The 26744-nt window shown below is 39.3% G+C and overlaps 1 protein-coding gene across 1 annotated transcript; it reads left to right on the forward strand.

The window, feature by feature from the left end:
* The first annotated feature begins 5243 nt into the window (after positions 1-5243).
* Positions 5244-11746, forward strand: LOC115978939 (pentatricopeptide repeat-containing protein At1g26460, mitochondrial-like). Its single transcript, XM_031100865.1, has 7 exons — positions 5244-6017; positions 7894-8116; positions 8216-8698; positions 10059-10265; positions 10590-10727; positions 10829-11017; positions 11391-11746. Exons 1-6 carry the CDS (start codon positions 5365-5367, stop codon positions 11015-11017), a joined length of 1893 nt encoding a protein of 630 aa, XP_030956725.1. The 5' UTR covers positions 5244-5364; the 3' UTR covers positions 11391-11746.
* The last annotated feature ends 14998 nt before the right edge of the window (positions 11747-26744 follow it).

Below are 26744 nucleotides of genomic sequence, written 5' to 3' on the forward strand. Positions count from 1 at the left end.
TGTGTGGAAGTTTAGATGCTGTAATTTAGGTGGATGAGTGATTTTTAGAGTTTGCAGTTTCTCTCTTTCTCATAGTATATAACCTCAAATCGTTGGGTTTTGGGTATGATTTGTTGGAAATTTTGTTGTGTTTTGGGTATTGCTGGAAACAAAGAAGCTGGGTCTTGATATTTGAGAATCTTAAAAAGATGGGTTTTAGGATTTGATATTTGAGAAGCTAGGTTTTATTTAAGATTTGTTGGAAATTTTGTGTAATATTTGATTTTAGAGATGAGTTTTGGGTTTCGCAGGAAATTTTGATTGATAGGGCTATGAGAACGTACACAACAAATTATTTGAAAACAAATATTTGAAATATATCATTTGAAGTTATCTTTATCCTCAATATGAATTTGAGATAAGAACTAACTGCATCTTTATCTATTAGAGCATTCACATTGGGAATGACATATATTTAGCATAAAAACTCAAAACTTCCCACACATCCGGACTTGTAAAAACCAACTATTGCAAAAAAAAATTTGCAACAGTGCTATAGTGCAATTCTAAAGGTAGAATTGCACTGTAACTCAATTCTTTAAAAAAAAAAAAAAATCTTAATATTTTATTCACTTACTTTATCAATTCCTCTCTCTCTCTCTCACAGGTTTTTGGATTTTGAATTTTTGTTTTTATTTGGGTTTTGGGATATATTATTTTATTGTGTAGAAATATTATTATAATGTGTTGTATTGTAAAATAAAAGTTAGGTTGCTAAGAGTATTATAAAATGGTATGGTATAATTGATAAAATAGTTTTTTGGAATGGTAAAATAGGATGTGATAGAATTTTGGGATGTGAATGCTCTTACAAAGGTTGATTTAGAGTTGGAATCTCCATTTTATCCTTGAAATGGCGGTATGAGAATAATAAAGATTGGATATTAGCCCAAATGGTTAGAAGGTTGTTTCACTAAGAGCATCAACATTAGTGGTGCCAAAAACTTAGTACTTGAGCATCACAAAAGTCTACTTTATCTATTTTACCACTTCACTTTACAAAACACTCAACATCAGTGGTTTTTTTTTTTTTTTTGACAAACTTTTTTTTTTTTTTAGAAACTAACATCAGTGGTTTTATTTTAGCATTCAACACGATAAAATAATATAAACAATACAATAAAAATAATATATCTATTACAATAAACAACAACTACCACCACCAAGGCACCAACACAATAAAATAATATAACTTTTAATAAAATATTGTTTTTTTTCACCAATAGCCAAATTTTTTGGCTTTCCATCCACTATTGTAGTATGCTTTTTAGTTTTTGGTATTGGTGGTGTATGAATTTTTTGCACCACCAATGCTAATGCAGTAGGTAGTTTGGTATTCAAATTCAAAATCTGATTGAGGCTTTGTCAATATTCAGAATTAGGAAATCAAGATCCTTGTAGCCATCCCGGTAGAATTGACTCTTCCTATAGAGTTATATGATTATATCATTGAACAAAGAAATAAAAGTGAGTTAGTCACAGGTTTCACCAAATGAGCCCAGCCCATACCATCATAGGTTTATGAAGCTTAATGAGTTCTTCGGCCCTGGTGCTTGGAGCTCTCTGAAATTTGTTAATGTCTACGGAAGTGTCCATTCAAAACTTGGGCGCAAGCAAACTATCCAAAGAAAGAATAAGGAGACATGATCTCTATTTGTTTTTGAAATTCAAATAGGAAAAATACTGATTAATTTTCACGAAATCGATAAAGATCAGTTTTATTTATTTATATTTTTATTACTATCTCTTATTTAAAAGGATAAACCGTGGCACACTGAGTATATCTTTAAGTACAATTATTAGTTTACATGAGTAGTGTTAGTGGAATGTAAATTGTACATTGTAGGCACAATGATTTTTCTAAAGTGGCAAAGCAAATAAATATTTGTTACTTTTAGAGAAAGTGTACAATCTTATTATTTAGGGTGGTAGTGTATTGGTTATTGAGCTTCCAAATCGAGTTACTACATTTGAACCTCGCAATAGAAAGTGTTTAGGAAATATCCCACTCTCCTAGTTCAATGATGAATTCCATTAGTGTTCTCATAGTGATGGGATAATAGTTATGGCTCACAAGTTCCTCTGCTTGCAATCTCAAATTTAACGATTAGGATGCTCTTATGGTAACGCCAAGACAAAAAAAGTCACTCTACTCTAATCAACTCCGCAATTTATGTGCTAAATTAAATCCAAGATATTATAAATGAAAGAGGCTCAATTCTTTTGCCAAAGCCTTGTTGGGTCGGATTATGAGCTGTCCAATGGACATTCCTACTAAAAGAGCTTTCAATGCAGCTTTAGGACATCATTGGCATTCTACTATGCTTTGTTTTTTTATATCACAGCCTAGTAGACCCATAAAAAGGGAAAAACTCACTTCAGGTGCATTTAAGGTAAGCCTATATTGGACAGCTTGTTTTACTATTTATTTTATTTTTGCTATTATTCATGAGTCTCATGTTACTTTTTGGTACTATTTATGAGTCCCGTTGTATTATTTCAGTTAACTTTTAGTTTTATCTTTCGGCAAAAAGTTTTTAGTTTCAGCTAAATAAGCTGTTTTCCAATGGACCCTCTATTTCCTCATAATATCCAAAATACCCCTTATCACACACAAAATTACCATATCACCCCCTTAGGTGGATGAGTGATTTTTAGAGTTTGCAGTTTCTCTCTTTCCCATAGTATATAACCTCAAATCATTGGGTTTGGGTATGATTTGTTGGAAATTTTGTTGTGTTTTGGGTTTTGCTAGAAACGCAGAAGCTGGGTCTTGATATTTGAGAATCTTAAAAAGATGGGTTTTAGGTTTTGATATTTGAGAAGCTGGGTTTTATTTAAGATTTTTTGGAAATTTTGTGTAAGATTTGATTTTTTAGATGGGTTTTGCAGGAAATTTTGATTGATAGGGCTGTGAGATCGTATGCAACAAATTATTTGAATACAAATATTTGAAATACATCATTTGAAGTTATCTTTATCCTCAATGTGAATTTGAGATAAGAACCGACTGCATCTTTATCCATTACAAAGGTTGATTTAGAGTTGGACTCTCCGTTTTATCCTTGAAGGGGCGGTATGTGTGCAAATTGGGGTTGGTTTTTGGCTGAGGGGGAGAGAAATGATTTGGGAGAATAATAAAAAATTAATATTTTAATAAAATGTGGTGTAAAATAAATAACCTGATGTGGAGTGTTTTGAAAAGTGGTTGTGTAAAATAAAAAAAGTAGGTTTTTATACTAAAATAGATAGAAAATTTTGCACGAACTAATACGTATGCTCTAATATAAGCAAATTTGCATTGAGGTTTTGACTTGCATTTTTGCAAGCCTCGACTGTGGCCTAAGTTATTGTTCAACCATAAAGATTGGATATTAGCCCAAATGGCTAGAAGCCTAGAAGGCTGTTTCACTAAGAGCATTAGCATTAATGGTGTCAAAATTTTAGCAATTAAGCACCACAAAAGTCTACTTTATCTATTTTGTCATCTCACTTTACAAAACACCCAACATCAGTGGTTTTATTTTAGCATTCAACACAATAAAATAATATAAACAATAAAATAATATATTTACTACAATAAACAACTACCACCACCAAGTTACCAACACAATGCATTTTCAAAAAAAAAAAAAGTTACTAACACAATAAAATAATATAACTTTTAATAAAATATTTTTTTTTCACCAATAGCCAAATTTTTTGGCTTTCCCTCCCCCATTACAGCATGCTTTTTAATTTTTAGTATTGATAGTGCTAAAAATAGCAATATAGCAGTACCAATGCTAATGCAGTAGGTAGTTTGGTATTCAAATTCAAAACCTGATTGAGGCCTTGCCAATATTCAGAATTAGCAAATCAAGTTCCTTGTAGCCATCCCTATAGAATTGACTCTTCCAATAGAGTTATATGATTATATCATTGAACAAAGAAATAAAAGTGAGTTAGTCACAAGTTCCACCAAATGAGCCCAGCCCATACCATCTTAGGTTTATGAAGCTTAATGAGTTCTTCGGCCTTGGTGCTTGGAGCTCTCTGAAATTTGTTAATGTCTATGGAAGTGTCCATTCAAAACTTAGGCCCAAGCAAACTATCCAAAGAAAGAATAAGGAGACATAATCTCTATTTGTTTTTGAAATAGTCTCTATTTGTTTTTGAAATTCAAACAGGAAAAATACTGATTAATTTTCACGAAATCGATAAAGATCAGTTTTATTTATTTATTTATTACTATCTCTTATTTAAAAGGATAAACCGTGGTACACTAAGTATATCTTTAAGTACAATTATTAGTTTACATGAGCAGTGTTAGTGGAATGTAAATTGTACATTGTAGGCAAAATGATTTTTCTAAAGTGGCAAAGCAAATAAATATTTGTTACTTTTAGAGAAAGTGTACAATCTTTTTATTTAGGATAGTAGTGTATTGGTTATTGAGTATACTCCCAAATCGAGGTACTACATTTGAACCTCGCAATAGAAAGCGTTTAGGAAATGTCCCACTCTCCCAGTTCAACAATGAATTCCACTAGTGTTCTCGTAGTGAAGGGATAATAGTTATGGCTCACAAGTTCCTCTGCTTGCAATCTCAGATTTAACGATTAGGATGCTCTTATGGTAATGCCAAGACAAAAAAGTCACTCTACTCTAATCAACTCCGCAATTTATATGCTAAATTAAATCCAAGATATTATAAATGGAAAGAGGCTCAATTCGTTTGCCAAAGCCTCGTTGGGTCGGATTATGAGTTGTCCAATGGACATTCCTACTAAAAGAGCTTTCAATGCAATCTTGGGACTTCGTCGGCATTCTACTATGCTTTGATTTTTATATATCATAACCCAATAGACCCAAAAAAAGGGAAAAACTTCCCAAAAAAAAGTCACTTAAGGTGCATTTAGGGTAAGCCTATATTGGACAGCTTATTTTATTATTTATTTTATTTTTACTATTATTCATGAGCCTCATGTTACCTTTTGGTATTATTTCTAAGTTTCGTTATATTATTTCAGCTAATTTTTAATTTTATTTTTCGGTTAAAAGTTTCAATTTCAGCTAAGCCGTTTTCCAAGTGACCCTCCATTTCCTCATAATATCCAAAATACCCCTTGTCACACACAAAATTACCATATCACACCCATCCGAAAATCTCTCTTAGTCTCTCATTCTGTCACTCTCACTCACTCACACAGAACAGAACTAAAGAAATCTCAAAAACCCTAAAACAAAAACCAAGCATCTCAAACTGGTTTGAAAATTGAAATGAAAACACTCACAAACTGAAACCTTAAACCCTGTCTCCGTCTCTCTCTTTCTCTCTCATCAATGGCTTCTCAAATGGCGATCCTAACTCGAACCCGAACCCTCTTCAAATCCTCCACCACCAAATCCATCACCACCTTCACATTTCTCTCCCAAGAACCCCAACTCGCCGAGTCAACTCAGTCTGACTCGCCCTCGCCACCGTCACCACCACCACCACCACCAACACCAACAGCAACACCTCTACCACCAAACCCAGCTTCAGGTAGCCCACTCTACAACGAGAACTGGCGCAGCCCAATCGCCAACTCGCCCAACTCGCTATCCCTGACTCAGTCCCTCATGCCCCTGGGGTTTCTCGCGCAATCCCCGAACTCTCGCATCCAAGCACTCTCCCAAACCCTAGATGGCGAGAGCATGATGAACGTGTTCGCCGAATGGATGGCTTCGCAGCGCTGGGGCGAGATGAAGCAGCTGTTTGAGTTTTGGATTCGGTCCTTGGATCGGGCCGGGAAGCCGAATAAGCCCGATGTGGGGCTTTACAACCATTACTTGAGGGCTAATTTGATGACCAATGCTTCGGCGGCCGAGTTGCTTGATCTCGTGGCTCAGATGGAGGATTATGATGTTGTGCCTAACACCGCGTCGTTTAATTTGGTTCTCAAGGCTATGTATAAGGCTAGGGAGACTGTTGCCTCGACTAAATTGCTCGAAAGGTTTGTCCTTCTTTGTTTTATTTTTCCGAAAGGTTTCATTTTGGAATGTAATGTTATGTGTTTGTTGAAATGCCTGTGAGAAATGTGGGCTGGATTAAGTTTGGATTCGTTTTTTGAATGTGGGATTCCATGATTTTTGTATTTGGAAACGTGGGTCCACTTGTCTGTATGTGTGAGACAAATGTAGAACGTGTTTGGAAGATTTTTGTATGTGGGCATGCGTGTCTTGCATGATTTTCTAGTTTTCTAGCTCAAATGACATATCTTTGGTCTAGTAAGAAGAGCAAGGTGGAGGGTAAAATCGGTTACTTGCCAATAAAAATTCAGTTTTCTTTCCATATTTAGTAATGTGATGGAATGTATGTGATTATGAATTTATGACCGTCGTTGTTCTCAGAAATGAAATGCTAGGTAGTGGTTTAGTGCAGTATTCTTTGCTTAGTATGTCAAAGACATAAGAAAGTAACCCTTTTGTTGTAAGGCGTGGAATTAGACCAAGGGGAATCCCCTTAGGAACTAGTCCCTTAGTAGAGAATATGATTTCGGATAGAATAGAATGACATAAAAGAATGCATGTGGCTGACTCCTACTAGTCTTCCAAGGATCCATATCTGACTTCAAAATTTTGGGACTAAGACTTGGTTTTTGTAGTTAGTATGTAGAGGATGGACTTTTTTGTTTTTATAAACATTGAATAAGTAAAGAGTACAATCATCAGACAAACAATTTGGAAGCCCAGAAGTATTTATTACAATAGAGTGCAAGGATCCTTCAAGGAAGTGACTGCATTGTGCTTCATTAATCCAGAAAGACTATTTGTCTTGTGTCAAAATTTATACACTGTTTGTTTAGATTTTGCATTGTGCTGTGTCCCTTGGGGTGTTCCTGAAATGGGAGTTTGTGGCATTGTCTGGCATCAAGTTTGACATAGAATTAGAACAAAGGGATTTGATGCCTAATCTGATTTAACATCAGGTACCAGATATCTCTTGGGTTATGGTTTGTATCAGACTAATGAAGTTTGAGTTTGGAGGTTGTAAGGGGCTGGAAACAGGATTAAAGTTCACAGGATACTATTTGGTGCTGGATATTTCTAGGGTTCAATACCTATCAAAAATATTTCTATGATTCAATCATAGAGTAATGGGAGGGGTGTATTTTGGGTCTCAAAAAAGGTAAGAAAAGGAAGAAAATCGTAAATGCCCTATGAACAGCTAATTGGGAACTGTAGCAGGCCAGGTTTGTGGGTTTGGAGGCTTATAAAATGGGTCATACAAAGGTTTTTATTGTATGAGCTGTAGAGTTGTAAGGTTGGGAAATCAATTTTTGGTTGCAAAGATTTCAAAGTAGGCTTGCATCATGAAAATCCCGAATAGCATATTGGTGAAAATCTTGTAAAACTTTGTTTTATGCCGAATACATACATGGACAACTCAGCCTAACGCTAACAAGACTTGGATACCAGTCAGGGGGGCGGGGACTTATAAGACCTGGACCCTATGGGTGTTAATTACTAAGCCCAAGTTATTAAAACCCACAAAAAAAGCCCAATAAAAGAATCCGAAACAAGACCTAATGGTCCATAAATGCTATCATTTCTAGATATCCATGAATTCACAGAAATAGCTCAACTCTAAAATTAAATGAATTAACTTAAACCAACTTTGCTTGCGTCAATGTTTGTACTTTGTATTGTGTGAACACATTTTCTGGCTAATGCATGTAAAAATTTGATTACTAAAGTACTGCTTGAAGGATTTCCTTTCTTTTCATCCTTTAGAGATAACATCCTTGATACACATGTAAGTACTTATAGGTGTGTAAGCTGACATGCATTGACTTTATAATGAATCACTCTTCACTTAATGTTTATCAGGATGCTGCAGACAGGGAAAGAATCTCTTCCTGATGATGAGTCATATGACTTAGTTGTTGGCATGCTATTTATGACGGATGAGATTGATGCTGCCTTGAAGTATATAGATATGGGTTTAAAATCTGGTTATATGTTGTCAACGAGGGTGTTCACTGAATGTGTGCGGAGCTGTGCCAATCAGGGCCGGCTGGATACATTGGTCTCAATTATTGAAAGGTGTAAGGTACATGACTGATATGGTTACTTCTTAGAATATTCCATGTAGGAGTGCACTTATCCTCCAATGTTTCTAACATGTGGCTTTTTCTATTGGCGTTGTCAGACAATGGATCAGAACAAGGCTCTTTGTCCTGCCTGGAACATGTGCAACTATATTGCAGAAGTTGCAATGCAAGAGGATAATAGCAAGTTAGCATTCTATGCCCTGGAATTTATGGCCAAATGGATTGCTCGGGGTGAGCAAGCAAGGCCAGCTGTTATGCTTTCAGTAGATGAAGGATTAGTTGTGTCAGCACTTGGAGCTGCTGGTAGAACCTACAGCTCTTCTCTATTGGATGCATCATGGGCAATCCTACGACGTTCCTTGCGTCAAAACAAGGCCCCTAACCCAGAATCTTACATTGGGAAGATATATGCCCTTGCATCATTGGGCAATCTACAAAGAGCTTTTAGTACTTTAAATGAATTTGAGGCAACTTATGGAAATTCTGATAAAGAAGCAGAAGAAGAAATGTTCTCTCCCTTTACCTCTTTAAATCCATTGGTCATGGCATGTTCCAAAAAGGGTTTTGAGACTTTGGATTCAGTATGTCTTTCAAACTTTAAGAATTATTAATAAGCACTCTCTGGTAGTACATTACTTTTTATGGTCTATCTATTAGTTAAAGTTTTACATAATTATAATCTGCAGTTCGATAAATCTGCATTATTGTACTATTCTTGAGTTTCTGCAAATTGATGATAATAATCACTTTGGATGTTTTATTTACTTGGTAAAGGTTGCCTAGTGATCACCTCTCCCCTATGAAGCACGGGTGCGTTTCGGGACTCGGGTGCGGGTGCGGGTGCGGGACTCGGCAATTTTTGAAAAAGTAGGGTGCGGGTGCGGCGGGACTCGGCGATTAAAAAATTATTAAAAATATTTTTATTTATATTTTCTATATATTTTTACTATTAAAATATTCTTAAAAAACACATTAATATACTTGATTCATAAAACAAAGAAAGAAGAAGGCAAAAAAACACATCTGAGGTCAGAATTTCGGCTTCTCCGGCGAGTTTTAAGGCCAATTTCGGCCTGTTTCGGCCTATTTCGGCCGATTTCGGCCGTATCGGCCGTATCGGTCGCCGGCCGATACGACCCGATATTGCCGATACGGCCTGATTCTGGCCGAAATCGGCCCGATTCGGCGCGAATCGAAGCCGATTCGGCGCGAATCGAGCCGCGTCGGCGCGAATCCAGCCGATTCGGCTCGAATCCGAGAAAAAAAAAAAAAAAAAAACTCAGACGCGGCCGGACTCGCGGTCAACCGCGTCGGACGCCGCGTCCCGCGTCGCGCCGCGTCGGACTCGGGTGCGCCACCCTCCCAGCCGCGTCCGTGCTTTCTAGCCTCTCCCAAACCTTGTAGAAGTGGGAGCCACGTGCACTGGGGATCACCTTTTGTTTTCTTTCCTTCTAAAAGCCCAACTTCTTTTTTGGATAAAGTTAAAAGCCCTTTGAACATTAATGCATCAGAAAAAATATGACTCATATCAATCCCTTCCTGCACCTCTCTGTGTTCCTGTGTGTATGCTTTTCGCTTATCAGGAGATAACCAACTATATTTTTCATGCCAAATACTTTAGAAGTCTCATGAGAAGACTGTTTGAGTGCTTGGCTTCACACAGTTTTGACTTTGATTCATTCCATTATGTTAATTTTGTTAATTCTTCTCATTAAGGACCAATTTATTGTATCTCAAGAATCTTGTGTCAAGATAATACTATTAGTAGCAGCAAGAGAGAGACAGTTGATGGGATTTTATCTCAAGTATGCTTTTCCTGTAGAGACTCTATATGCAACATGTGCTTTATTTTGGTTTAAAAATTAGGATCCGAATATTTTACGTGTCTACTCATTCATTTGCAGCTTCTTTCTGATCTGTATTTGTTATGATGTTCCTCAGGTGTATTTTCAACTGGAGAATTTAAGCCGTGCTGATCCTCCCTACAAGTCTGTTGCTGCTCTAAATTGCATAATTTTGGGTTGTGCAAATATATGGGACCTTGATCGTGCCTACCAAACTTTTGAGGCCATTGGTTCCTCTTTTGGATTGACCCCTAATATTCATTCATATAACGCTCTGATGTTTGCATTTGGGAGGCTCAAGAAGGTAGGACTCTCTCTCTCTCTCTTCCTCCCAGACACACACAGACATGCATGTTATAACCCTCCCCTTCATCTGCTAGTGCCTAGTTTTGAGTTGCTGGATGAGGATTTGTAGCTAGTTAATGGTGGTTTCATAGGATTAACGAATTGTATGTTCCTGATTAAGGGGCAAGTGAAAAGTTGTATTTCTTTGGGGTCCATGTTTATGCCCATGTGTTGCAGAAGGGCCTTGATGCACAGTCAAAGGCTGGCATATGCATGAGAAACACACACACAGTATACAATGTTACAAACACCTTGCTGAGTTAATTTTCTGGTTCTTTGGCAGACATTTGAAGCTTCGAGGGTGTTTGAGCACTTAGTAGGTTTGGGTGTTAAACCAAATGCTATGTCATATTCATTGCTTGTTGATGCCCATCTCATCAACCGAGATCCAAAAGCTGCTCTCTCTGTGATTGACGAGAAGGTAACTGCATTTTTTTTTTTATAAATTATAATTTGGTTTTTGTTTATAACATTCAGTTTCTCATCTCTGGAAAAAAAGCTAATGCATGTGTAAATGGGTAGGTAACTGCTGGATTTGTACCATCAAAAGAATCACTTAAAAAGGTCAGAAGGCGTTGTATGCGTGAGATGGACTATGAGAGTGACGACCAAGTTGAGGCCCTGGCTAGAAAGTTCAAGATTCGAATGGGTACAGAGGCTCGAAGGAATATGCTGTTTAATCTTGGGTACAACACCGATTTCGCCAGATAGGTAAATTGATGCACTAGAGAAATACTTGCATTAAAGAATGAGAAGTAATTATTCTTGTTGCCTGAACTGATCCTGTTTACATATGTCAGGCTTGTCCTAAATTTGGGCTGTATTTTTGAGGCCTATAAATTGGATGGTTTGATATTGTTGTGACAAGTTTGACTGTTCAGAAGATCATGTGTGTCACTTTCATTCCAGTTTTTGGGGTTTCTTTTTCTGTCCAATAATTTTTCTTGAATGTATTCCACTTCGATATGAAGGCTAGTTGCTATTTGTTTTTCGTCAAAAAGGAGAGGCAATGTATGCTTGGAACTTAAAATAGGGTATCATACATCAACCATGACTGATTCATGATTATTTTTTCTGCTTGCAGGTTTGCCTCTTTTTGGGCTGGAAAATCTCAATGCTGATAGTTTGGTTCACCAAGTTCACAAAGTTGTCTTTGTCCTGATTAGATTTCATCCTTGTTTGTAAATTATCTGATTGTACCCAATTTTGAATCTTGGTAGGATGCGTTAGAATGATAGCCTCCTACAGCCTTTTTATACTTATTTTTCCCCCCCTTAGTTTATGGATTCTTTCTGTGCTATCTGAGGATAACTAGAGGGCAGTGACTTGCTAAACGAGAGAAGATTTGAATGTTGACGAATAATTGTAGGACAAACCCAATTTTACTTAAGAAGTCCAGAGTAGGTTTTCCCATTTCCCTGTCTATTGGTGGGTTATTTATGTTGTGGTGTGCTCATTGGAATGACAATATATATATATATATATATATTTTTTTTTTTTTTGGAATTTTGATAGAATACTAGTGTATGTGGAGTGGGGAATAGCCTAGTGCAGTCAGCTACTCCTTTTTACTTCAATGCTTTTATTTGAATCTCTGCAAGAGATTAATCAATTTATCACAAATTGAAAGATGAACATTGTGGGGGAAAGAGTTAATAGCATAATATTGCATATGCAGGTTACCACTGCCTCTTTCTCAAAAAAAAAAAAAAAAGGTTGCCACTGCCTGCCCTTAATGACTTTAATGTATCTAAAAAGACTGAAACTTCAAAATTAAACGAATTGTTAAAAGTGATGATAGGAATATTACAAAAGTTTTATAAAGTAACGTGTTTTATTTTTGACAGTTATATTTTATAGCTGAATATATTAACTATGCATTAATAAATACATTTAGATTTGTCAACTATTAGGCTTCTAGTAACATTTCTTTAAGGGAAAATTATATTTTATCCCTATGTGGTTTGATCGAAATTTAAATTACTTACTTATGGTTTGAAATTTGATATTTTATTCACTTGAGATTAGTTCAGTTAGAGTTTTGTAATCTACCTTTGTTAAAAAAAGGGTTAAATATGTAATTTTGCTCAATTTTTATGTCTCTTTTATCCAAAAACACAGAAAATATAAAAATACTATATTAAATAAGATCAAAAGTGTTTTAAAAGAGGGGAAAATGTCGTTCACAAACATTGACAAGCAGGTTCAATCATCAATTCAATTGACATAATAAATGACCAAACTAATTTATAAAGTAAAGAGCCGGATATGAAATCGATCGTTGATCAATAATTATTAGAGCATGATTTGAGATCAACTGCTCTGCAGCCATTTTCAAGTCATCAGGCCTCATGTTCTTCATACCTTCAATCTTCATCATACCTGGACTAGACATCGTCTGCAATGTCAGTCACATAATTATAACTAATAAAACCATACAATTTAAAGATCCAAAATTTTTTTGCAAATGTGAGCGTTAGTTAGGGCCCTAATCACACCCAATTCGACCATAATTCAAATATATCGACACCCAGAACTTGAAAAGAAAATTTATGAGACCCAATTTTCAAAACTCAGTTTAATCAAATCAGTAGATTATGTAATAAACTGAAGAAAAAAAAGCTAATAATACGAAAGCAGAAATTTGACTTCGCTTTTTGTTGAGAAAGTAACATATTTTTAACTTATTGATCAATTCATGGCCCTATGTTATTTTGATATTTCCCCATTTTTGTTTGCTTTCATTCGGGGTCAAGCGACTCAAATTCACTTAACCCCTTCTTCTTCTTTTTTCTCTCTCTCTTTTTTATTTTTTATTTTTTTTATAGAAGAGTTTAAAAAAGAAAGTCCTTATCTAGTTCAATTCCTTCATTATCACTACGGCAATCAATTTATTGTTCTTAATTCTTACCTTTATAAAATAAAATTACATTTACAACAACTTGTTTTTTTAAAACACATTTACAACATCTTATTGCTAGAAAAAAGAAGGATAAACATATTATTTCAATGTAATAATAAGATACTTTTAGTAAACATAAATATCATGCCTTTAGCTCATATAATAAATAAATAAAGCAATGAGAAAACCCAATTTAATCTTAACCGCAGGCACTAACTTTTTTATAAAAAAAATCAAAAATCAAAACTGGAAAAGTAAACACCATCTATTTCAATCATTTTTTTTTCCGAATTCAATGAACAATTATTTTTTTCAATCAATATTTTATTTTATCTTTTTTTATTCAACGAAGTAAGTTAAATTATACCTAAATATTATTTTTTTTTTAAAAGGTACACACAATAACTTTGAAATTATATGTGTGGGAAGACAATTTTTGGAGCCTAAATCCCAATTGTGTGAAGTTTTGATCCAAAAAGCCCAACACAATGAATTTAGTAGAGTATGGGTTTAAGAACTAAGATTAGATAAGTTAGACAGAGACTTGCATGGGACAAAGGTACACATGAGTAAGAACAAAAACCATTACGTTGAAAAATCTTCTAGTCCGAAGAGATTCAAAGTTATATTTATGTATTCAGACCAGTACATTAGGATTTTTTTGAATGCCACAGTATTCTTGCCTCTTTTTTCTATCCCCCCTCCTTTTGGGGGTTTCTATATATTATATAGACCCTTCTTTACCATATGGGCTTTACACTTGTTGATTATCCAAGCCTCCACTTGAGCATCCATCCCATCAGACACCTCTTTCAGTCTTTTGTGAGTTGCGGTGGCCAAGGCAACACTGTTTAGGGGCCTTCTCCACATTAATGTAGTCAGGAAGGTAGTTGTAGTGCATTCAATGTGGTAGTGGCAACTTTTACTGAGATATTTTGTGTTTTCACCATTTTCACGTATTTAGAGGATGGGCTTCAATGGCTTGGACGTACCTCTGCTCCGGGTTTTTAGTGTCCGAGGAGGAATTCCTCCTCGGACCTTTTTTCTTTGTCCCCCATGATAAGGCTTAAAACGTGGATCGCTGAGCCACGTTGCCTCCTCGGACGGGCCCAAAGCCCAACTCATTATTTTGGGCCATAGCCCCCATAATAACCCCTCAAAACTCCAGTTTTTTATATCCATCTAAGGAGAAAAGCGGGGTTTTGACTTTTGAAGGGGTAGGACCAATTAATTTCCGGTTCGCTCGTGTGGGGAACAGTTGATCTTGTCGCGTTGTAAGTTACAAGGCGTTACTTATTAATCCAAGCGGCTTTATGTCTCCCATATCTAAAGGCGAAGCGCAAATCCAACGGTTGACATTTCTCCTAGATCTTTGAGCGGGAATGACCTTCTCTTTTTCCCCTTACTATATAAAACCCTAAGGAGACTCTTTTTTGCTTTTCTCCTCTACTATCATATAAGAAGTCCAGAGAACTCCAACGCCCAGATATTCACGAATAGTCCAGCCCTTTGAATTTCCGTAGTTATTTTCGTGAGACGTCTTTCCCTGAAAAGATTTCTAAGTGCTTTAGAGATTGTTGTAAGGACACCCGTAAGTTTTCCTTCCTCTTCATAATCTCGATTTTCATCTCGGCCCTCCTTTTCGGCCTATCAAATGGTCTAGATGGGTAAAATCAAGCGTCTAGTAGATACTTTGGAACTAGTGCTGACTGATAGGGAAGAGGGTCAGGTCGTCATTCCCATGATCTCTTTTATAGAGGGAGGAATGACACTTCCCATGCATAGGATTACTCGGGATTACCTGTTTAACCATAGATTGACACCACATCAATGCGCTCCCAACCTATTTAAGGTTTTGGGTAGCATAGACGTTTTGAATGAGCAGATGGGTTTAGGCCTTACATGGCACGTCGTAGTCCACCTATACGAGTGCCACCATCTTGACAAGGCGGGGTACTACCTTAAATCTAGGTCCGAGGTCGTTAGGCTAATTTCCTATCTTCCTAAGTCCAATAAGAGTATGAAGAATGAATTCCTAATTGTCTCGGGGGAGTGGAGCGACGGTCTTCATTGTTTAACTCGGGCAGGAGAACCAGGTGCGGTACCTTTAGGATCAATCCCTTGGGAAGGGAGTTTAGCCCTTTAGTCTTACTTCATTTGAAGATTCAAACACTTTTTTTTTTAACTACAAATTTCCTTCTCGGCTGTTTTACAAATAGGCGCCACGTCGCTCCTTGGCTAAGTCTTACGAATGTTCAAGCCTCGAACTACCTCCTAAGGTCGGAGATCTTCATTCATACGGATGGGCAACTGCGTGATGCTCATTTGATCCTAGGTTACAAGCCTTTATCCCGCGCTTTCACTGACGTCAGCCATTCTATAAGAGCTGGTAGTCCAAGGTTGGCCAAGATTGACGTGTCGAAGCCAGGATTTTTGGCTCGAAGGGACCTCCCGCCTGTGGTTTTGCCCGTCCTTCAGAACCTTCAACCAGCCGCACTGCCTCCCCCACAAGAAAATCTTGAGGCCGTCGCGTTTGTTGAGGAGGAGACTGAGTCCTCTCGTCTCTCTTTAGAAGAAGAGATAGATGAATTTTACTTTGAGGAAGATATCCCAAAAGCTCCTTTGATCGAGCTTTCAGACCCTGAGGGAGAACAGGATAGGAATTTCGTGGTTGGCATTCCTCTTGTTATTGCCTGCTCGGACGACTCTTCAGACGAGGAGGTGGACAACATGACCTCTAACAAAGGAAAGAGTTTGCGAGAGTTGATGGCTTCCCGAGGCAAAGGGCAATCATTGAAGGTGCCCTTCAAGTCCTAGACCCCTATCCTTTCTCCCGTTGCTCCATAACTCCTTGCTGATCTCGGCTTAAAAGTTAATCCCGACCTGAAGAATAAAATTCCGGCTGAGTCCCTCAAGGAAGGTGAGGTGGGTCCTCGCCAGGGGGGTAAACAGCAAAAAATGACTCGGGAGCATAGGGACAAAAGGGCTCGATCTGTAAAGAGTCGAGAAGATATGAAGCGGGCTGAAGTGCGCATTACTCCGCGTACTTGGAGCCCGAAACTCGAAGTGGACGGAGCCGCCATTCCCTATACTACTTCAGTCTGAGAGTACAACAGGGGCCGAGCAGGCTATATAGCTGAAGCCCTAGAGCAGCCCGTGCTCCTTCCCAGGGACATGGAGGCTTACAGGCGATTTTCACAGCCCGAGCTCTTCCTATCCCTGAAGAGAGATCTTGTGATGGTAAGACAATTCATCTTTTCCTTGGTAAGATCATTAGATCCTATCATGTTTTAACACATCATTTTGTCATTTCTTGTGCAGATTACTCAGCAAGTGTTTGTAGCCGAGGAGTATTGCCACAACAATCGCAAGTTAGCTGATGTCGAGGCCCTCTCTTGTGCCGAGGTGGAGAAGGCTCTAGGAACCCTTAAGCAGGAGCATTACGAGCTATTTGAGAAGCTCAAAGAGGCTGAGAAAGGTCGCAGGAGTGCTAAGGCTGGCTTGAAGAACGCTGAGAGTCAAGCCAAAGATTAACGCCAAAAACTGTACGTGACTGAGACCAACCTTGCCACTGAAAAGCAAACCGTGTTGGATCTCAAGGCTGCGTTGCAAAAAGCCCAAGAAGAGGCCCGACTTACAAAGGAAGCGGCTCAGCTAGAAAAGGAAGCATCTGAGGCTGAAGAAAGGGCTGCCTACCAGCTAGGGGTGGAGGAGACTGAGACTAGACTTTCTGAGGAGCTATCGGAAGTATGCAGGGATTACTGTAGTATTTCATGAGCTCAAGCTCTTGATGTTGCAGCGATTCCTGCAGATTCTGCCTTGAGATTGCCTGAGAGTGTCTTCTTCCCTCCAGAGATCCGGGAGATCCCTGCCGATACTGCTGAAGCTTCTTAGCAGCCTACCGCCGTTCTTGATGCCATTCCCTTAGCTGAAATTGCTGGGGGCTCTGGCCAGGTCGAGGATGTGGAGGAAGAGAAAGGTAGAGGCAAGGGTAAGGGAAAGAAACCCTCCTCCAAGGCCAAGGATCCCGCTAAGGAAGCAATCATTGAGGCTGAAGACCATGGGGCAGATTCACAAGCCAAGGATGCTCTTCCTTCTCAGCCAGAGCAAAAGTATGATCCTCTTGCTGAGGCTTAGTTCCTAGGGTCCTTACTATTAATATTATCTTTTTTGCTTTGGACGAAAGTTGTATTGCCTTTGGGTTTTTGCATAGACCTCTTGTATTATTTTTGGTTATCAATACAAGTGCTCATTTCTTCATTTTTTATGATTGATGTTGATGGAATTTTATTATATTGTTCCGAGTTAATGTTATTGTTTCTTTAGTTGATGTTTGCAACCCTACCAAAATAAATAAATGAGAAGAAACAGAACTATGTAATGAACTTAAAACAATAAATGCTATCACGCCTGACTATGAACATACATTAGAATGGGATAAAAGTCCCGAGTTGTTAATTTCCCTTAAGTCTATGGTCTGAGGAGCCATGAAGGACTTAGGTTCTGTTTAAAACTTGGATAGATGTCATAAATTATTAATTTCCCCTAGATCTGTGGTCCGAGGAGCCATGCAGGATTTAAGTTCTATTTAAAACTTGTATAGATGCCATAAGTTGTTAATTTCCCCTAAGTTTGTGGTCCAAGGAGCCATGCAGGACTTAGGTTCTGTTTAAAACTTGTATAGATGCCATAAGTTATTAATTTCCTCTAAGTCTGTGGTCCAAGGAGCCATGCAGGATTTAGGTTTTATTTAAAACTTGGATAGATGCCATAAATTATTAATTTCCCCAAAGTCTGTGGTCTGAGGAGCCATGCAGGACTTAGGTTCTATTTAAAACTTGGATAGATGCCATAAGTTGTTAATTTCCCCTAAGTCTGTGGTCCGAGGAGCCATGCAGGACTTAGGTTCTGTTTAAAACTTGGATAGATGCCATAAGTTGTTAATTTCCCCTAAGTCTGTGGTCTGAGGAGCCATGCAGGATTTAGGTTCTGTTTAAAACTTGGATAGATGTCATAGGTTGTTAATTTCTCCTAAGTCTGTGATCCGAAGAGCCATGCAGGACTTAGGTTCTATTTAAAACTTGGATAGATGCCATAAGTTGTTAATTTCCCCTAAGTCTGTGGTCCAAGGAGCCATGCAGGACTTAGGTTTTGTTTAAAACTTGGATAGATGGAAGTGAGTCAACAAATGCGCGATAATCATAGGATGCAACATAGGCATAGTTGTTTTCATTAATAATAATATCTTTTCAAATTGTTTACATTCCATGGGCGAGGTATAGTTTTCTCGTCTAGATCTTCCAGATAATAAGCACTTATTCCTGCCACTGAGGTGATGCGATATGGTCATTCCTAGTTGGGTCCCAGCTTACCCCAGGAAGGGTTCTTGGCGCTACCAATAATTCTTCTCATCATGAGGTCGCCTGGCCCTAGTGGCCTTAGTTTTACATTAGTATCGTACCCTTGCTTTAGCTTTTGGTGGTAATAAGCGAATTGGATCATTGCCCTTTCTCTTTTCTCCTCGGCTAAGTCTAGATTCCTCCTTAGCAATTCGTCATTACTCCTTGGGGTAAAAGTGTTGGATTTCAACATTAGGAAGCTAGTTTCCAGGGGAAGCAAAGCTTCAGGCCCATAAGTCATTGAAAAAGGGGTTTCTCCTGTTGACCGTTATGGCGTGGTTCGGTAGGTCCATAAGACGTGTGGTAGTTCTTCCACCCCACCTTCCTTTTGCATCATCCAATCTCTTTTTCAGCCCATTCACTATGACCTTATTCATAGCTTCGGCTTGCCCGTTTCCTTGGAGATAGGCTAGAGTGGAATATTGGTTTGTGATTCCAAAGTCGCCGCAGTATTTCTTGAAGGTTTTATTATCAAATTGAAGGCCGTTGTCAGAGATGAGGGTGTGAGGAGTTCCAAAGCGCATAATGATGTTTTTCCAAATGAACTTCTTTGTATCTACATCCCTGATATTGGCTAACGGCTCGGCATCTACCTATTTCGTGAAATAATCAGTGCTGACTATTAAGTATTGCTTGTTCCCTGCTGCTTTCGGGAAAGGACCAACAATATCTAGACCCTACTGAGCGAACGGCCAAGGACTGGAGAGGGGGTTAAGGACTCCCCCCGGCTGGTGGATATTTGGGGCAAATCTCTGGCATTGATCACACTTCTTTGCATATTCTTGGGCCTCTCTCTGCATGTTCGGCCACCAGTATCCCTGGGTGAGTGCTCTGTGTGCTAATGATCTCCCTCCCGTGTGGCTCCCACAAATTCCTTCATGCAGTTCTTTAAGCAATGATTCTGATGCCTTTGGGTGTATGCATAGTAAGTATGGCCCAGAGTAGGAGCGCTTGTATAGCTTATGGTCTTATGACAACTAGAATCGAGAAGCATTCCTCTGTATCTTCTCGGCCTCTAATTTCTCTTTGGGTAATATATCATCTTTGAGGAAGTTGACTATGGGATCCATCTAGCTCAGATTCCTTCTGACTTGATGGATTCGAACTGTATCCTCTATGGTTGTACATATCTTGCATAAATCCTCAACAAGGATCATCTGGGGTAGATCCTGTGCAGAAGACGTGGCAAGCATGGCCAGCGAATCCGCATGTGTGTTCTCACTTCTAGAGACATGCGTCAAATTAAAAAATTCAAAGTCTGATTGTAGGCGTTTGACTCGACCGAGGTATTCCTGCATTCTTGCATCTTTAGCCTCCAACTTGCCCCTCACCTGGCCTACTACCAGTCTGGAGTCCGAGAACGCTTCTATCACCTTTCCGCCCATTTTTTGCACCATTACCATTCCTTGCAGCAAAGCCTCATACTCAACATCATTGTTTGTAGCCGAGAACCCAAGTCTTAATGATTTTTCAATGGTAATATTCTTGGGCGATATTAGAACTAGCCTTACCCCAGATCCTTTTTGGTTTGCCGTGCCATCCACATAGACCTTCCATCGCGAGGCTCCTTGTGCAGAGATTGTTCCAATCGATTTTCCATCCATGTTTTCCTCCTTGGTTACTGCTTTTACAGCGGGTTCAGCAAATTCAACGACCAGATCCTCGAGGACTTGGCCCTTGACAGAGGTTTTAGGCATATATTTAATATTGAAAGCCCCTAGAAGTGTACTCCACATGGCATGCACTACTGCAAGAATTGCCTTTTCCAGTGGTAAGTAGCGCACTTCAGCGGCATGTAACGATTTAGGCTGCGTTTGAATCGGCTTCAAACCACTTTCAGAAATCAATTTCCGGAAAATGCGTGCGTTTGGCTGTCACGGAAAACATTATTTTCCGGAAAATAATTTCCTGTTGACCGAAATTTTCAGTTTGACCACGGAAATGAATTTCTGCCTTCATTTTCACTTCAAAGGATTTCCGGAAAAAGAGAGAGAGAGAGAGAGAGCGCGCGCGCGAGAGGAGAAGACCAGTCCGAGCTCCAGTCCGCGCCGATCTCCAGTCCGAGCTCCAGTCCACGCGCGCGGACCAGTCCGACGACGGCGATCGACGCTTCGCGAGATCGCGCCGTCGATCGCGATCTCGCGAAGCGTCGATCGCGATCTCGCCTTCGCGAGATCGCGTCGGATCGAGATTGCGATCGACGGCGCGATCTCGCGAAGCGTCGTTCGCGAGATCGCGTCGTCGATCGCGATCTTGCCTTCGCGAGATCGCACCGGATCAAGATCGCGATCGACGGCGCGATCTCGCGAAGCGTCGACGGCGAGACCGCGATGTTGAGACGGCAAGATCGCGATTTTTCTGGGTTGTGGCTTGTTTTTTTGGGTTTGTGTTTTCCTCCTTCTTTTCCAAACACCAGAAAATATTTTCCGGAAAATTTTTTGAAATACAATCAAACACACAAAAATATTTTCCTTTTTCGGAAATTAGCATTTCCGGAAAATATGTATTTTCCAGAAAACGTTTTACGGCAACCAAACACAGCCTTACTTACGTAATATACCGGTCGCTGTATCCCATTATCAACTCGTATTAATACCAAGCTTACAGCATGAGAGGCCACTGCTATGTATGCGAACAAAACCTCGTCGGCCTCAGGGCTGGACATGATGCGTGGCCGGGACAGGTATTCTTTAAGTTGCTGGAAGGCTATGACATAGTCCTCGGACCATTTGAATCCTTTCCACTTATTCACCAAGAGGTAAAAAGGTCAGCATTGGTCTGCAGATTGGGAGATGAACCGATTCAACGCTGCGATCATACCAGTGAGTTTTTGTACTTCTTTCGGGTTCTGAGGAGTTTGTAGGCTATTAATCACTTTGATTTGGTTTGGGCTTACCTCTATTCCTTTGTGGGTTACCATATAGCCCATAAATTTCCCAGATCCGATCCCAAATGAACACTTAGAAGCATTGAGGCGCAGCTTGTGCTCCCTTAAGATGCCAAAGATGACTTCAAGGTCTTTCATGTGCTCGGACACCACTTTAATTTTTACTACCATATCGTCTATGTAGACTTCAATAGCCTTGCCTAGCTGTGGTTCGAACATTCTGGTCATCATCCTTTAGTAGGTTGACCCTGCATTCTTTAAACCGAAAGGCATCACCTTATAGTGGTAGTTTCCGACGGGTGTCATGAACGCCGTTTTCTCCTGATCTTCTAGAGCCAGTTGTATCTGATGATAACCCTGGAAGGCATCCAGGAAGCTCATTCTGGGGTGGCCTACAATGGCATCTACCAATCGGTCTATTCGAGGCAACGGGAACGGGTCTTTCGGGCACGCCTTATTTAAGTATGTGAAGTCTACGCAGACTCGCCACTTCCCTATCTTCTTCTTTACCACCACCGTATTTGCCAACCATTCGGGGTAAAAGACTTCTTTGATGGCCCCTACCTTTTTCAGCTTCATCACTTCATCCCTAACAGCGTCGGCATGCTCTTTCGACAGGTGTCGAGGTAGCTGCTTCTTTGGAATGGAGGACGAGTTAATGTTCAGGTAGTGACAAATGAGGCTAGGGTCAACCCCCGGGGCATTGTAGGCATCTCATGTAAACACATCAACGTTCCTCCTCAGAAACCCTACAAGTTCCTCTTTTTCTTGAAGAGGTAATTCCGAGCCGACTTGGAAAAATCTTTCTGGATTATCGTCAACGGCAACCCTTTCTAAACTTTCACATTTTATCTCCTCGACTAGTTCACTGACTTATGCTGCTAAGGCGGTTGATTGCTATAAGCCCTTCACAGAAGTTGAGGATTCAGCATTGGACCGGCGCAAGATGGCGACCACCATGCATTGCCTAGCCATGGCTTGATCTCCACGAATTTCTTCCACTTGGCCTCTGGATGGGTATTTTACCTTCTGGTGAAGCGTAGAAGACACGACTTCTAGGGCATGGAGCCAAGGTCTGGCTACTATGGCCGTGTAGGGTGAGTAGGCATCGACCACAATAAAATCTACCTCCGCCACATCTGATCTGGTCTGTATCGGTAATTTGATCTGCCCTTTTGGTACAACAGTCTTCCCTTCAAAACTTATAAGAGGAGAGGCATAAGCTGTTAAATTCTCAGGCCTTAAGTTCAGCCCCTTATACAGATCAGGGTACATTACTTCCACTGCACTGCCCGGATCTACTAGTAGCCTCTTCACGTCAAACCCTCCAATCTTCAACGTAACCACTAAAGCATCGTCATAAGGTTGGATAGTTCCCCCCTTATCCTCGTCTGAGAACCCCAATATTGGTGAGTTTCCCTTTTTAGGTCTTTTGGACTCCCTCTCACCGTCCTCGGCGGGGAGCTGAGCCACGGTTAGTACCCCAGAAGGAAAAAAGCCGGTTCTTCCTGGGGCGACAAGGATGACATGTATCGTCCCCATGGGAGGTCTCAAAGATACATCTTTCCAAGGCTCTTGAACTGCTTGGCCCAGATGACCGCTGGAGGGGTGTAAAAGGTGACGTAACTTTCCTTCTCGGACCAACTGATCCAGGTGATTCCATAGATTTCTGCAATCCTCGGTGGTATGCCCGTGGTCTTTATGATAATGACAATACAAGTTCTGGTTGTGCTTCGAGGGGTCTCCAACCATTTTACTCAGCCATTTGAAGAAAGGCTCGTTTTTTACTTTCTCCAGAACTTGTTGCACCGGCTCTCTGAATATGGCATTAACCGTTTGCATGTTGGTTTGTCCAGCCTGTCTTGAAAAATCCCTCCTCTGCTGGTTACTGTTATATCATTCCGACCTGTAATCATTCCCTTTGGAGGGGATGATCTTCTCCTTTCCTTTCCTTTCCCTTGTAGCTGGTACTCTTCCACCCGTTTATATTTGTCAATCCTATCCATCAGTTGGCGAACACTGGTAACGGGTTTACTAGTTAGAGATTTACTTAAGTCGTGCTCGGTGGGGAGGCCACTTTTGAACGTGCTAATGGCGACGTCATCATGGTTTTCATCCATCTCGTTATACATTTCCCAATATCTATCCGAATACGCCTTTAAGGTTTCCCCCTCATGCATAGATAAGGATAATAACGAACTTAGGGGTCGTAGGACCCTGCTATTTGTAATAAAACGAGAGCAAAAAACCTGAGTGAGTTGCTTATAGGAATCTATGGAATTCATCTTCAAGCTGTTGAACCATCTCATCACCACTGGTCCCAGGCTGGACAGAAAAACTTTACACATTAGAGCCTCATTCTGGGAATGGATAGCCATTCTCTGGTTAAACTGGCTCATGTGTTCTACAGGATCTGCTCGGCTGTTGTAAATGGCAAACGTAGGTTGATTGAAGCACCGAGGCAATTTAACCCCCTCTATCCTGTGCGCAAAGGGTGATTTGGAGATCTGATCCAATGCCTTGTTCATGGCATCATTACCAAAACCCTTACTGGATGGGCTCTTATATCTCCGTTCAAGGCGCAACTCCTTCTCGTAAGAAAAGGTTTCATTTGGGGGAGTTATTGACCTCCGTCTGTAACTGACATCTTCCTCCTCGTTAGAGAATGTATCTGAGCTAGAAAGGGACTGCCTTCGCTGTGCACTGTGCAACTTCTTTTTCTGGTCGTTTATCTCTCGCTACATGGTCTGATAGTTGTTTCGCCTTTGGAATATGTGACTACCTACTTGGGGGTGGCTTTGGCTCGTCTGAGTAGTATGTACGCTTCCCTCTCGGTTACTTCCATTGCCTGGATTTGGCCTAGGGTCAGGAGGATTATTTTGCCACTGGGCTCAATAGGTTCTGTTTGCTGAGGGTCAACTTGGTGTGGATTTTCTTGGTGTGCATCTGATCCTGTCATGCTTAACCGTCGTACTTACTAACACTTAAGTTCTTCCCACAAACGACGTCAATTGTGGGAAGACAATTTTTGGAGCCCAAACCCCAATCGTGTGAAGTTTTGATCCAAAAAGCCCAACGCAATGAATTTAGTAGAGTATGGGTTTAAGAATTAAGATTAGATAAGTTAGACAGAGACTTGCATGGGACAAAGGTACACATGAGCAAGAACAAAAACCATTACGTTAAAAAATCTTCTAGTCCGAGAAGATTCAAAGTTATATTTATGTATACAGACCAGTACATTAGGATTTCTTTGCATGCCATAGTATTCTTGCCTCTTTTTTCTATCCCCCCTCCTTTTGGGGGTTTCTATCAAGAATGTCAATACCGTACCGGAGGCCGTACCGGTTTGGCCACCGGTACGATATATTTCGAATACCGGTCAATACCAGTATACCGTTTCGGGTTTACCGCTATTTTATATATTTAATATATATATATATATATATATACACACACACACACACATACACAAAATCTCTATTTACCATAAAACAATACCTCAAAAATTCATGTTTACCATAAAACATTACTTCAATTAAGAACAAATAATTCATAGTTTTAAACTTTAACATCAACTAAAAAAAAAAAAAACACAATATAAAATTGTTCATTACACACAAAGAAAACAAATAAACACAAATTACATAGGATCTACTCCCATCCTTCAAAAGGATTTACATCAGGACCATAATACACATGAGTATTAGCATCTGTCAACACAACATCATTTTCACCATCTTCCTCATCAAGAACAACAACATCATCATCATCATCATTATCATCTTCTCAAGTCATTGTTGCTAATGGTTCTTCAATACTATCCCAATTCACATCTTCCTCAGTTAGTAACAGAAATTCAGATTCCTCAGCTACCCAATCCTCCATTAAATCAATATTATCAAGGCTTATAGGATCCAAGTAATCCTTTGTCCTTCTAATGTTCCTACCAAAATCAATATCATACATTGGTGGCATTTTCTAATCATTCAAAATAAAAATTGAATATATTTAAAAACATACCTTTCTCGTAACAATAGATTATACCGAACATACACCAAGTCATTCAAATGTTTATGCTCAAGCCTATTTCTCCTCTTGGAATGGACAAACTCAAATGTGCTCCAAGCTCTTTCACAACCAGTTGCACTACAACACTGACTTAGCACTCGAATTGCAAACTTTTGTAATTCTGGAGTGTCATTTCGAAATTGCTCCCACCAAGCAGCTTCCAAAAATAAAAGAAATTATTAATTTAGTACAAAGCAAATAACAAACTTTCAAATGAAATATATATATATATATATATGTATGTATAGATACATATAGCATACCTGGACTTAGTTTTTCACGTTGGCGGATTGCCATAGGCATTCCAAAGTCACCTAAAGACTTTTTATATGATTCAATTTGAGAACTAAGAATGTCTTGCTCATCAGGATCAGAAACCAGCCTTGTAATGGTACTAAGTAGGCCTTTTGTAACATCTTTTTGCTTCTTAAATGACGGCCTAAAGAAGATTCCAGGGTTAAGATAACAACCTGCTGCATGTAATGGACTATGTAGTTGTTTATCCCATCTAGCATCAATGACACTAGTAAATGGTATATATGCAAAAATTTTATTCTACAACCTTGCTTTTATATTCTCCTTTGCTTTATCCATTGCCTCATACAAGTATCCCATTGATGGTTTTTCATCCCTATCTACAAGACGTAGTACTCTAACCAAAGGCTCACTAATCTTCACTATTTGTTGACATTGTAACCAAAACTCTCTATCTTCCAAAACAATTGCAGCCACCTCCTTTCCCATGACATCTCTAGCATGTCGAGATTCGACCCATTGATCATAAGTAAACATTTGCCTAAGTTCTTTCTTGAACTTAGTCAAGTATTGAAGACTTAAAAACTCAGTTGCAAACCTTGTGATGGCTGGACGAATCAAATCCCTACCATTAGTGAAGTCGCTTCTCATCAAAGCTAAAATCTTGCCATGGTTGTATATGAATTTGGTAATCTTTTTAGCCTTTTGAATGATTTCATCAATGATAGGAAAATATCTTTTATCAGAAAAATTTTCCAACATTAAATCAATGCAATGGGCTGCACAAAGAGACCAATAGAATGTCCCATATTTCTGCATTAGCTTCTTTCCTGCAGACTTGTAAGAAGAATCATTATCTGTAATGAACTTCACAACGTGCTCAGGCCCAACTTCTTGAACAACTTTATCAAACAACTTAAACAA

Source organism: Quercus lobata, chromosome 3 (genome assembly GCF_001633185.2).
Source record: "Quercus lobata isolate SW786 chromosome 3, ValleyOak3.0 Primary Assembly, whole genome shotgun sequence".
In the NCBI taxonomy this organism is placed as follows: Eukaryota; Viridiplantae; Streptophyta; class Magnoliopsida; order Fagales; family Fagaceae; genus Quercus; species Quercus lobata.

Bases quoted from the DNA above. Each gene is read 5' to 3' on its own strand.
- LOC115978939 (XM_031100865.1), top strand. From the start codon at position 5,365: ATGGCTTCTCAAATGGCGATCCTAACTCGAACCCGAACCCTCTTCAAA. The intron at 8,117-8,215 runs GTACATGACTGA...TGGCGTTGTCAG, and splicing joins CAATTATTGAAAGGTGTAAG to ACAATGGATCAGAACAAGGC. The intron at 10,266-10,589 runs GTAGGACTCTCT...GTTCTTTGGCAG, and splicing joins CATTTGGGAGGCTCAAGAAG to ACATTTGAAGCTTCGAGGGT.